We start from the raw sequence: 13,829 nt of genomic DNA, 5'->3' as shown, positions 1-13,829 counted from the left end.
TCGTGTCATTAAAGATTAATGTCGAGGGTTACAAAGCCATGACTTGCTTCTGTAGTGTTTTAAAATCTGAGGTTAGTGTTGAAGGAGGAGGTCCTACATCTCCACGAGAAAATTAGGATGTTGAAGGGTCACCTCGTTGGGTTTGGGAGTGAGTGTGAGGTTGCTGCTGTGGGTGAGAGGAATAAGACTTCCAGCTGTGAGTAGCAGTCTGGCACTTGCTGCGAGGTGGTTGAAGATGTTCAGGATGAGAAGGCAGTGAGGAGTAGTCCAGCACCTGTTACAAGCAGCGAGAGTAAGAGGTAGGAAACCACTTCTCTGTTCTTCAGGATGAGTGTACTTCAGTGGTCAGAGAAGGTAAAGATATTACCTCCCCTGTTAATAGAGGTTAATGCATTTTTGTGGTTGGTGACTGTTACGTTGGTTTGTCCCTTATTACTTTGATGGTAAGGTTCTCACTACATGTTCTAGTGTGGGGTAGCTTTTACTTAATGGCCTTATTTGTCTAGGGGTAATACTTACATCATGGCTGATCATCTTGAGTGTCTCTGATACCCTTTCACCAGCCCTCTTCACAGGTTATGTAAACTACTACTATAAAAATATAACTGTATTCTCAATAGATATGTACAGAATATACAATCACAGCCTCCATTTTCAAAACAAAATCTACACACTCCATGCCTGTGCTCCACATGGTGTGTTGCAACAACTCTTGTCCTTCACTCTTCCTGACATAACTCTGGGCTAACCAGTGTTTTGACACACTTTAGTCACCCTGGGTATGGTGGCCAAAACTTAAATTATAAAAACTCACCCCTGGAGCACACATGATGCCCCAAAAGATAGGAGAAGGACCCAGAGATCCTGCCAGGTTGAAGGTCAGCCACAGAGAGAGAGAGTCAGTGAGAGGGAGAGAGAGAGAGAGCCTGGCTAAGCTCCTCCCACCAAAACAAAAGACTGTTGCCAAGCACAATTCTCCAGTTACCACAATTCTACCACACCTTAATTTTACTTTTACAAAAAGAAATACAACTTTATAAACTACTTATTTAAATTGTGTGTTTATGTGTCTATAGTATAACCTATTATATTGAGAAAAATAGGTTTGACCCAGCTGCCTCTCAGTCATAAGGTTGATCAGTCCTTCTGACATTTAGAGCAAAGTCCCCATCAATTCAATATAATTAGGTATTCCAGAGTAACTGTTACTTATAAATACATGTTGGGTCCTATAGCCCCATAACACCCCCACCTCCAGACGAAGTCTCACAAAAGCTAGCCGTGTCCCTCAGGATACGGCTAGTAAAAAGTATATTGCTTAAGTCTGAAGGCGGTAAACAAGACTACTAGAAATGCTACATATTTCCTAGCACCATAACTACTCTTCACTTTACTGTTATTTACAACAGATTGCAGAATTTTTTAGAAAAGCATTTTAACCATACCCATATACTCAAGGGTGTAACTATTTACAATTTTAGTGGCTTTTAAACAATACACATTACAATGCAAAATTTGCACACAATGCCCACTGTGAAAGCCCGCACCAACAGGCCTGTGCCTCTGCTACGGTAATCCAGCAAGCAACTGGTACTCCAGGGTGGCATCTTCCTGATCAGGAGACGAGAGTAGAGCCAAACCCAGAGCAGTCAGGTGTACACCAGGCAGGAAACTTCACAAAACATGTCAAGGTGTCTCTCACTTGGTGGCCGAACCAAACAGTGAGACTTCCAGTCAACACTCACGATCCTTAACATGGTCAGGCACTCAAGCCCATCTTCCGAGGTCCCACTCCACACAGATCCTCCAAACTTATGAAGAGGAGGCTGACATAGAACATGGAGGGGTCCAGGGGACCACAAAGGCAAACCGTCGGGCCGTTTTGTATATAGAGCACACCAAGACACAACATCACATACCTTCCTGAACGTCTCATGTTACCGAAGGTTGTCAACCACTGCCTCAACTCACATTTACTTACACCCTGACCCTCGTCACACTTTTGGCTCTGACTCGACTCCTTCACAGTCAGATGGCTGGTAGAGAGTACTCAGGCTCGCTGAGAGTTCACCACTGCAAAAACAACAAGGTCAGCACAAGACAAACACTATGTACAAAGTACGCACCATGCATCTACATGAAACATCTAGAGAGAGCATCAGCAACCACATTCTCTGAGCCTTTTATATATTTAACTTTCAAATTAAAAGGCTGTAGGAACAAAGCCCATTCTAAGAGTCTGATTTTAGTCACTATACACAGGAACAGGATGAAGAGATCCTGAGACATGTACAAATGCTGAATAGCCAGCCCCAAAATGAAAATTCTTTCCTGTGGTAAAATGTTGACATTTAAATTTAGAAGGTTGCTCATTGATAGTAACAGTTCTGCAACCTCTCGCAGTGCAACAACAACACCAAAGACATCTCTTTGCACCCAGGTTGGATACATTAAGTTTACACAAATACCATCACGTTCCATCTCACACACAAATTTTAAGCACACAATGAACACAATTTGCATTACACACATTAAAATGGTACTGGAACACAGACCATGGAAATCACATCTTCCATGTTTTAGCTTATTTAAAATGTTTGCATCTTTTAGTGGATAAGTATCAATCTTTCTAATCCTGTAAACCTTAGTTGTTAAATGTACTTTGTGGTAGTCAGTGTTTATGCCCAGGGTGCCATCTAATTTGGGAACCATGAAGCATGGGAATGCCCACTGACTCTCACTAAGCACTACAAACTGGTGTTGGAAGAATTTCACTTCTTCCTCCATCTCCAATTTTTCATACAGATTTTTCCCACACAAAAATTGTTGAATTGGCTCAGCTTCCTTAACAATTTCTTCATGGAGTTTCAACTTTTCCCCATTACTGACATCCCAAACTTTTATAAAGTTCCAAGGTGGCTGAGCCAACTCTCCAACATTTTTCTCATTAAAACCAAGCATGCATTTCCCAAAATCTTTTACACACATGTTATTTCTTAAATACACTTTTGGTATTTCATACAGATTATTGTTTTGCAGCCCTTTACATTCCATTAAAACATTGGTCTCTCTGAATTTTTGACATAACTTCAAACCCTTTAACCGGTTATTGTGTACACTATACTCATTCTTTTCTTGCTTGGGGGTGTGGGTTTTATATCTAACCCCTGGGAACTTCCCCCACAACATGTTCAGCTCACAGCAACTTGCTATACAGATTTTCACATGAATTGGCTCCAGTATCAGCACTTCCTCTCCAGCCTCCAGAGTATCATGGTCCATATTATGGTCCCACATCATCATCCTGGTCTGGTTGATGGGCACGTTCACTGGTACCATCCACCTCATACGAGCCAAACAGTATCTGAAACTGAGAAAAAGCTCCGAGGGGGGAGCATCACCATCATCCCCAAGCCAATAGCTCAGAGATTCCAGAGTGCTTCCCCACTCAGCAAATACAAAGAAAGGGATCATCTCATCCCAGTTGTTAGTATTGTCTATACCATAGGCTTGCATCATTGTCTTGAGGGTTTGATGTAATTTCTCTATTTCCCCTTTAGATGGAGAGTGATACACAGTTGAACACTGAGGCTCTACTTTTAGTCCCTTCAAAACATTTCTAAAAGACTTAGAGGTAAAGTTAGGCCCTTGATCTGTTTGTGCTGCTTGAGGAAAACCAACATGAAAAAAGAACTTCATCAAAACCCTTAAGACTACATGAGCTGTTATCTTATGCAGAGGGACTGCTTCCAGGTACCTGGTAGTGGAGCAAATATTTGTGAGTAAATAATCATTTCCCAGTTTGGTCCTTGGGAATGGACCAAGTACATCTACTACCAGCTTGCTGAAGAGTTCACCTGGTGCTGAAATCGGCTGAAGGGGAACAGGTTTAATACTTCGACTAGGTTTCCCTATAATGTGAAAGGCATGATAGGTCTCAATATGCTCTCTGACAGTCTCCCACAGCTGAGACCAGAAGAAATGCCTGGAAACCTTGGACATCACCACCTGGGGACAAAGCCCTTGTTCTCCTTCCATCGATACTGCAAACAGAGGTGAATTCTTTATAAGAGTTTCCTCCCTGAAATGAAAACACTTATTTAACTGTAAAATCTCTTCCTCAGCAACAGCGACATTTTCCTGCACAGAAATTAATTGCACCCTAGCAGGTGCAGCCTCTCTCACACTATTTAACTGATCCATTCTCCAATCATGCTCAGCTCTGGCTGGAACATCCTTTTCTTCAGTTGACTGCAGTTCAACATCAGAAAGCAGAGTTACCAAACTTAAGCCTTCACCATCCTCATGAGAAATAACATGAAGACTGTTGGTAGCATGATCATGAGCCATGCTTCTCATGGTGGAACCATCAGGGAGAAGGTCTGGCAGGGTTTTCCTAGCCATTTCCTCCCAACATTTCGGACTTGGTTTCCCCCAAACTAGTTGTTCCTCACTGTCTAACAGGCCCATAACATTATTCCCTAATAAGAGGTCGACCCCTTCGAAGGGAAATTCATCGGAGATACCTACAGGGAGATAGCCAACTTGGTATGCAGATTCTACCCATAATTTGTGTACAGGTGTCCTTATGGTTGAACCCGTAATACCCTTCAACAATATATCTACCCCAGTATACGTATCCTTAGACACTGGCAGCACTCCAGCACGTAGCAAAGAGTAGGTGCTACATCCATCTCTCAAGGACAGTATGTTCTCAACTCTGCCTACATCCTTTTGCAAACCAACTGTGAACCTACTAGAAAATATACACATCCTGGGGTCTAGATCCAAAGGTTCCTCCTCACCTTGCCTTGAAGACCTAATGCAGGCAACTGGATGTATCTCTGCAGTTAGAGTCCTCTGGGGTGGTTCCTCCCTTTCCTGATCTCGCCGCCTTGACCAGCAAAACTTTTGAGTGTGTCCAGTTTTGTTACAGTAGTAACAGATAAAACTCTTAAAGGTATTTTTACCATTTGGTGTAGGACTGGTACTGTTTACTCGAGGACCTGAAACATTATCTGATTGTCTAGGTAAACTTTGAACTCCAGCTGACTTACCTTTTCCTTCTATTTTAGAGGGCACCTCAGCCTTCATTTGTTCCTGAAAATTCTTGTCCCATTTACCTTTATGACCATAGGACTTGGAATAAGGTTTAGAACGAGTGGGGAAATTTTCAGAAGCAGCATGACTGTTTTTACTTACCAATTCCCTGCGAGCCAAGAATCGGTCACCTAGATCCAGTGCTTCTGAAAGATTTTCTGGGTTTTTTTTTTTTTTTATTATCACACCGGCCGATTCCCACCAAGGCAGGGTGGCCCGAAAAAGAAAGACTTTCACCATCATTCACTCCATCACTGTCTTGCCAGAAGGGTGCTTTACACTACAGTTTTTAAACTGCAACATTAACACCCCTCCTTCAGAGTGCAGGCACTGTACTTCCCATCTCCAGGACTCAAGTCCGGCCTGCCGGTTTCCCTGAATCCCTTCATAAATGTTACTTTGCTCACACTCCAACAGCACGTCAAGTATTAAAAACCATTTGTCTCCATTCACTCCTATCAAACACGCTCACGCATGCCTGCTGGAAGTCCAAGCCCCTCGCACACAAAACCTCCTTTACCCCCTCCCTCCAACCCTTCCTAGGCCGACCCCTACCCCGCCTTCCTTCCACTACAGACTGATACACTCTTGAAGTCATTCTGTTTCGCTCCATTCTCTCTACATGTCCGAACCACCTCAACAACCCTTCCTCAGCCCTCTGGACAACAGTTTTGGTAATCCCGCACCTCCTCCTAACTTCCAAACTACGAATTCTCTGCATTATATTCACACCACACATTGCCCTCAGACATGACATCTCCACTGCCTCCAGCCTTCTCCTCGCTGCAACATTCATCACCCATGCTTCACACCCATATAAGAGCGTTGGTAAAACTATACTCTCATACATTCCCCTCTTTGCCTCCAAGGACAAAGTTCTTTGTCTCCACAGACTCCTAAGTGCACCACTCACTCTTTTTCCCTCATCAATTCTATGATTCACCTCATCTTTCATAGACCCATCCGCTGACACGTCCACTCCCAAATATCTGAATACGTTCACCTCCTCCATACTCTCTCCCTCCAATCTGATATTCAATCTTTCATCACCTAATCTTTTTGTTATCCTCATAACCTTACTCTTTCCTGTATTCACCTTTAATTTTCTTCTTTTGCACACCCTACCAAATTCATCCACCAATCTCTGCAACTTCTCTTCAGAATCTCCCAAGAGCACAGTGTCATCAGCAAAGAGCAGCTGTGACAACTCCCACTTTGTGTGTGATTCTTTATCTTTTAACTCCACGCCTCTTGCCAAGACCCTCGCATTTACTTCTCTTACAACCCCATCTATAAATATATTAAACAACCACGGTGACATCACACATCCTTGTCTAAGGCCTACTTTTACTGGGAAAAAATTTCCCTCTTTCCTACATACTCTAACTTGAGCCTCACTATCCTCGTAAAAACTCTTCACTGCTTTCAGTAACCTACCTCCTACACCATACACTTGCAACATCTGCCACATTGCCCTCCTATCCACCCTGTCATACGCCTTTTCCAAATCCATAAATGCCACAAAGACCTCTTTAGCCTTATCTAAATACTGTTCACTTATATGTTTCACTGTAAACACCTGGTCCACACACCCCCTACCTTTCCTAAAGCCTCCTTGTTCATCTGCTATCCTATTCTCCGTCTTACTCTTAATTCTTTCAATTATAACTCTACCATACACTTTACCAGGTACACTCAACAGACTTATCCCCCTATAATTTTTGCACTCTCTTTTATCCCCTTTGCCTTTATACAAAGGAACTATGCATGCTCTCTGCCAATCCCTAGGTACCTTACCCTCTTCCATACATTTATTAAATAATTGCACCAACCACTCCAAAACTATATCCCCACCTGCATTTAACATTTCTATCTTTATCCCATCAATCCCGGCTGCCTTACCCCCTTTCATTTTACCTACTGCCTCACGAACTTCCCCCACACTCACAACTGGCTCTTCCTCACTCCTACAAGATGTTATTCCTCCTTGCCCTATACACGAAATCACAGCTTCCCTATCTTCATCAACATTTAACAATTCCTCAAAATATTCCTTCCATCTTCCCAATACCTCTAACTCTCCATTTAATAACTCTCCTCTCCTATTTTTAACTGACAAATCCATTTGTTCTCTAGGCTTTCTTAACTTGTTAATCTCACTCCAAAACTTTTTCTTATTTTCAACAAAATTTGTTGATAACATCTCACCCACTCTCTCATTTGCTCTCTTTTTACATTGCTTTTTACATTGTCCTCCAAATATTCTCTGAGGTCAACAGGGATTGTATTGTACAATTCCTCATGAACCATCAGATCTACTAATTTGTTATAGTCTTTATTAACTCCTTTGGAACAAACCCATTTCTTAAAAAGGAACAGTTTCTCATTCCCAAACTCAGTTAAGGTCTGCCCATCCTGAAAATTTTGATTCCTGAACTTTTGTCTATATTTCTCAGGTATCATTTGGTATGCAAGCAATACTTCCTCTTTAATCTTATTATAATCAGAAAAATCTTGCCCCTCCAGAGTCTCTACTCTCTGGAATCCTTTACCTACAAGTTGTGTGCGAACTAGGGTAGCCCACTTCTGTTTGGGCCATCCTTGCTCCAAAGCAGTCTTCTCAAAAAAAGAAAAATACCTATCTGGGTCACTCTCTGTAAACTTAGGGACAAAATTTGCAGCTTTAGTTATGTTAAAGTACTGCTCAGGCTCTTGTTCTGAACCTCCTAACCTTTGACGTTCTTTCTCCTTAGCTTTCATTAATTTCATTTCAGCCTCTAGTACAGCTAATTTCAGTCTCATTCTCTCCATTTCCATATCACCTGGAGTAGGTGATTCCTCATCTTCACTATTAACAGGCATGTTTACTGATGAATTATTACCTTCTTCCCTGAAGCCTAAAAAATCTGAAGACTCATCTCTGACATAGTTTTATCTTTAAACACTTGCTTCCCTCTTACAGTATCAGTGGACAAAGTTTTCCCACAGGCACATAAAATAACACAAATTGAATGTAAACTATGCACATAGCACTTACCATAACCACAACAAAAAATGTGTTACTCAACCTTTCTCCCACCTTAGGAGAAAAACAACCTGTAAACTAATATATGAAAACAACACTTCCACTGACCCACCTTGGTAAATCTTCTACCAGAAACATGCAACTGTTATTACCCCATACCAGCACATATAGTTCAAAGAATGTTTTGAGTTATTTTAGCAGTCAAATAACTCTCCCGGTCAAGCTCCCATGTTACGTTGGTTTGTCCCTTATTACTTTGATGGTAAGGTTCTCACTACATGTTCTAGTGTGGGGGTAGCTTTTACTTAATGGCCTTATTTGTCTAGGGGTAATACTTACATCATGGCTGATCATCTTGAGTGTCTCTGATACCCTTTCACCAGCCCTCTTCACAGGTTATGTAAACTACTACTATAAAAATATAACTGTATTCTCAATAGATATGTACAGAATATACAATCACAGCCTCCATTTTCAAAACAAAATCTACACACTCCATGCCTGTGCTCCACATGGTGTGTTGCAACAACTCTTGTCCTTCACTCTTCCTGACATAACTCTGGGCTAACCAGTGTTTTGACACACTATAGTCACCCTGGGTATGGTGGCCACAACTTAAATTATAAAAACTCACCCCTGGAGCACACATGATGCCCCAAAAGATAGGAGAAGGACCCAGAGATCCTGCCAGGTTGAAGGTCAGCCACAGAGAGAGAGAGTCAGTGAGAGGGAGAGAGAGAGAAACCTACCTAAGCTCCTCCCACCAAAACAAAAGACTGTTGCCAAGCACAATTCTCCAGTTACCACAATTCTACCACCTCTTAATTTTACTTTTACAAAAAGAAATACAACTTTATAAACTACTTATTTAAATTGTGTGTTTATGTGTCTATAGTATAACCTATTATATTGAGAAAAATAGGTTTGACCCAGCTGCCTCTCAGTCATAAGGTTGATCAGTCCTTCTGACATTTAGAGCAAAGTCCCTATCAATTCAATATAATTAGGTATTATTATAGTAACTGTTACTTATAAATACATGTTGGGTCCTATAGCCCCATAACAGTGACTCACAGGTAAGATACATGAACTGTGCTTTCTGTAATAGGGATAAGAAGGTAAGACAGAGAGTGTGTTTCCCTGGAACTGGTGTTGGGGACAGAGTCAACAGGTTGGATAATATTATGTCAGGTAATGGGAACAAGCCCATTATCTGTATCAGTGCTGATGGAAATGATACTGGAAAGGGTAGGAGAGAAGAGCTGCTAGATAAGTACATGTCAGCTATAGATTTTATTAGGTTTCTGTGAGGGATCCCAATTATGTATTGCATTTTGTCTAGAAGGGGAGTGAGCAATGAATGCATATTTTGGCCAATTGATGTAAATTGCTGACTAGACAGATACTGCACAGAACTTGTAACTGGGACAACTTTTTTGGCAAACATGATATGTATGCAAGGGATGGGGTACATCTCTCTGGGACAGGGGTGGTAGCATTTGCCAACTCAATCAAGAGGATCATTGGTGACTTGTCTAGGATTTTAAAACGATAGAAGATATAGGTATGGGTGTTTGTAGGAAACAGTCAGATTGAAGCACTAGCATTGAAAACAGTAAATGTTTAAAAGACATTATTCATCATAAAGTTACAAATAAAGACAATAGAACTGGTCAGCAAACAAAGGGAGACAGCAGAGGGTAGCGAGAGACTAGCTCCCTTAAGGTTTAATTTGCCAGTAGCAGGAGTGTAAGGAATAAAATAGATGAGCTAAGATTAATTGCAAATGCAGGAAGCATAAATGTTACTGCAATAACCGAGACCTGGTTCAGTCTGAAAGATAGAGAAATTCCTTCTGAATGCCATACACAAGACAATAAATTATTCCACACTGATAGGGTCAACAGGAAGGGTGGTGGAGTAGCGATATATATGTCTGAGATAATTTAACTTTATGCGTTATACAAGAATAATTTCAAGTCTTCCTAAACTTTTCCACTGACTATTATCGCAGAGAGTTTGGAGTTTCCTAATAAGTCTGATTTTCTGTTGAACATTAGCTGTGGTAACTCTGCTGCGAATAATTTCGGAGGTGCGTCTGTTCATGTCACCCCGGAGTGTCGTCCTTAGTGTCAAGGTAGGTTCGAGCTGTTGCGGAGAAAGGAGATTTGATGTAAGCAATTTGAGGAACTTACTTCGCAATAGACACAGTTTTCTTCTTGACTGCATCCAAGAAATGGTCTTACCAAGATCTACTCCTCCTCAGATTGCCAACATCAAACCTCCTTTCTCCGCTACAGCTCGAACCTACCTCGAAGAGTGTGCAGATGGCTTAAACAATGTTATAAAGGAAGCTTTTCTTCAGCCAGGACACTAGGCACAGCACTCCGGGGTAACATGAACAGACGCACCGCTGAAATTATTCGCAGCATGAGACAGTAGGCCTGCTGCAGTGTTTCTTTTTTCTTTTGTTCTTATGAAGTGTATAAGTGGATGATTAGCATAAACAGAGGTGATATTAATGAAATACTGAGGACATCGAGTCAGGTAAGAACTTGAAATAATGGATTTAAGTTAGATTTAGATTTCGAAAGTACATAAGTAAAAACAAGTTTTCAGACAAAATTGTCGATGCTTTGAACAGTCTTCCGAGAAGGGTAATGGACTGGGAGGGGCTGGGTTTGATTGGTGTCGTGGGTACGGGAGTAAATTTTTGAGTAGCTTTGTGAAGGGGTGGTTTTGATAAGGACCTGCCTTGTATGGGCCAGTAGACCTTCTGTAGTGTTCCTCCATTCTTATGCTTCAGTCTCCTATGTGCTCCTATGTCCTATGTGCACTGGTGATTTATGTGGAGGTTGATGTTACTGATGTTTTTTGTTAGACTTGTTGTTATTGTTGCTGTTGTTGTTTCTGTTGTTGTTTAAACAGTTGTTTCAACCACAGACACTGATCTTGGGTCCATTGACCTGGCTGTTGGAGAGGGGCGAAACCTGTTGTGGGGGAAGACCAAGGCCGCCTTCACTTACGTGTACCAGCACCACCTACAAGACTACGACTGGTTCTTCAAGGCTGACGACGATACGTGAGTTATCCACCTTATTTTTCTTAAATAAGTTACCAAACAGTGAGTTACTCTTTGGTGCCCTAAAAATACTTGAATTACACAAATACGTGAGTTGCATGAGGGTAAATAATAAATTAAAAGAGCGCCTAAAGGATAATTCATAATTCTACTGAGGACCTGAAGATATCACACCAGGAAACCGATTCACATTTTTTTTATGCATCAGATGAGTGAATAATGTTCTTATAGAGCTCCTGGTTGGTATCATATGTATGTAGTAAATGAATATGATGCCTTCAGGCCCTCATTAACATTATCAGTTACCCTTTAAGTGCTCTTTAAATACTTTATTTATCCAGAAAACAGACAATCATACTATACGAATATTACCCAAAACATAAGAACAATCCTATTATTTTTCTCAGTGGTGGAGGTAACGATGCTGGCAGACGTAGAAGTCAGGACCTGATTATCAGAGATAATGAGGAAGAAGGGTGGGAACCTTGTTATATGTAGCATTTTGCCGATGAGAGGAATTGGAAATGAATGGTCGTACTGGGCAACTGGTGTCAATTGTTGGCTGAACAAACACACTAAGGAAAATGAAGTAACATTCGTAAACAACTGGGACCTCTTCTACGACAGAAATAACATGTATGCCAGGGATAAAGTTCTCTTACCTAGGTGTGGGGTGGGGGCACTGGCCAATGCAGTTGAGGGAGCTGTTACAACTTTAAACTAGAAATAGTTAGTGGTAAGTTTTTTTTCTGAGGAAAACAATGAATTCTCAGTGTAGAGATTGTGGGAGTTTTAATGAAATCAATTACAGGCAGAATGAGGTAGAGTTATAGGTGAATATTGGAAAAACCAATGACACTAGGGATAGTGGAGGAACAGGAAATAAGCAGGAAGAGAAAAGAGAAGGGTCTGTTTATAAATTTATATTTTATTAATAGTCGTAGTGCTAGAAATAAGATGGACTACTTGAGATTAGTTACAAGTGCGTGGAACACTGATGTATTTGTCATAATTGAGACGTGGTTTAATATGAAAAAATCAGGGCATGCCTCCTGAATGTCACATTTAGAGTTTTAAATTGTTCCAGGCACACGGAAGTACCGGAAAGGAAGGTGGAGTGTCACCGTATGCCAGAGATCGCTGGAATTCTTGCATAAAAACGGATATAAACTTTGAAATAACACATACTGAGTCTGGGTAGAATTTTCAGAGAGGCACAGAAAAAATGATTTTCGGCTTGATATACCGTCCCCCAAACTTTGATAGAGGCCATGGAAGCGTACATTAGGGAGGAAATTGTTAGGACCACAAGGCACGATAATGTAGTAATTCGAGGGGATTCTACTTTTAGCCAGAAAAATAATAATATAATAATATATTTTATTTATTACAAGTACATGTACATTGTATACAGGCCTAGCTAAAATCAGTGACATACTACTATATAGAAAGCCCACTGTTATGCTGAGCATTTCGGGCAAATTAGGTCAGTGTCCCGGGATGCGACCCACACCAGTTGTCTAACACTCAGGTACCCATTTTACTGATGGGGAGCATGGACAACAGGTGGAAAGAAACACGCCCAATGTTTCTGCTCTAGCTGGGAATCGAACCCACGCCCTCGCCCTGTGAAGCGAGAGCATTAGCCACCAGGCCACCAAATTGGAATTCCTTGACTGGGAATTTAGAGTCCAACGACTTCTTAGAGTTTTTACGGAACCTACAAGGGGAAATAACCTGCCTGACTTGGTTCTGGCAAGCAAGAAAACCCTTGTTAATGGTTTAGAAATAGCAGAGGAACTTAGCACAAGTGACCACAAATTGAATGGACGTATGATAGTAGGGATAACCCAGTAAAGGTCCCAGATTTTCGTTTAGCAGATTACAATGAGCTTAAAGAACACTTACCATCTGTTGACTGGGGTAACGAAGACAGCTACCAATATGACAGCTTTCTAAACACTATACAAGCTGCCCAAAGAATATTTCTTCTGTATAAAGAAATTAAATCGAAACGAAATGACCCAAAATCGATGAATAATAGCGAAATGAATAATAGGAGAAATGAATTTATAGGCGCATCATAGGAGATAAGGGTCATCTTATGAATCAATATATTCACATTTAGAAGGAAGCTAAGGGTGAATATGAAATTAAAGTTACAAGAGATACGAAAAGTAATCCAATTTTTTTTCCATGTTTATATAGCAAAGTTAGAGAAAAGATAGGTCCCCTTACTGACAAGGAAAATGAAACATGCTCGATTTCTAATAATTATTATCTCTCGGTTTCCAGACAGGAAGACAATAACAATACCCCCAATAATTTATTTTTATAGTGATCCTGAAGAAGATAAATTGATTAATATCAAAGTCACTGCGATATGGTTATCAACCAGATACACAGACTGAAGCAAAATAAATCCCCGGGTCCTGATAAGCTTTTTTCAAGGGTTCGTAAGGAGTGTAAAATGAAACTTAGTGAATCTTTGACTAATATTTTTAATATATCTCTTCAAACAGGTGCAATGTCTGATATGTGGACGATGGCTAATGTAATTCCTGATCAGTAAGATGCCCAGAGTTATTTTTAAGGCGACTTATCTTTTCTCTAACTTTTGTT

At 40.8% G+C, this 13,829-nt stretch overlaps 2 protein-coding genes across 2 annotated transcripts in view; both read left to right on the top strand.

Moving 5' to 3' along the window:
- LOC128703098 (glycoprotein-N-acetylgalactosamine 3-beta-galactosyltransferase 1-like) overlaps positions 1–13,829 on the top strand; it is a 536,922-nt gene that overhangs the window by 30,490 nt on the left and 492,603 nt on the right. The gene's annotated exons all lie outside the window — the stretch shown is intronic.
- Positions 10,362–13,829, top strand: part of LOC138855229 (glycoprotein-N-acetylgalactosamine 3-beta-galactosyltransferase 1-like) — a 117,449-nt gene continuing 113,981 nt past the window's right edge. The window contains exons 1-2 of the mRNA XM_070103515.1: positions 10,362–10,446; positions 11,054–11,207. Coding sequence (XP_069959616.1) covers positions 10,362–10,446; positions 11,054–11,207 — 239 coding nt within the window. The remainder of the gene's footprint in view (positions 10,447–11,053; positions 11,208–13,829) is intronic.

The sequence above is a fragment of the Cherax quadricarinatus genome, chromosome 85, assembly GCF_038502225.1.
Source record: "Cherax quadricarinatus isolate ZL_2023a chromosome 85, ASM3850222v1, whole genome shotgun sequence".
Taxonomy (NCBI): Eukaryota; Metazoa; Arthropoda; class Malacostraca; order Decapoda; family Parastacidae; genus Cherax; species Cherax quadricarinatus.
This window is presented reverse-complemented; position numbering and strand designations above follow the sequence as displayed.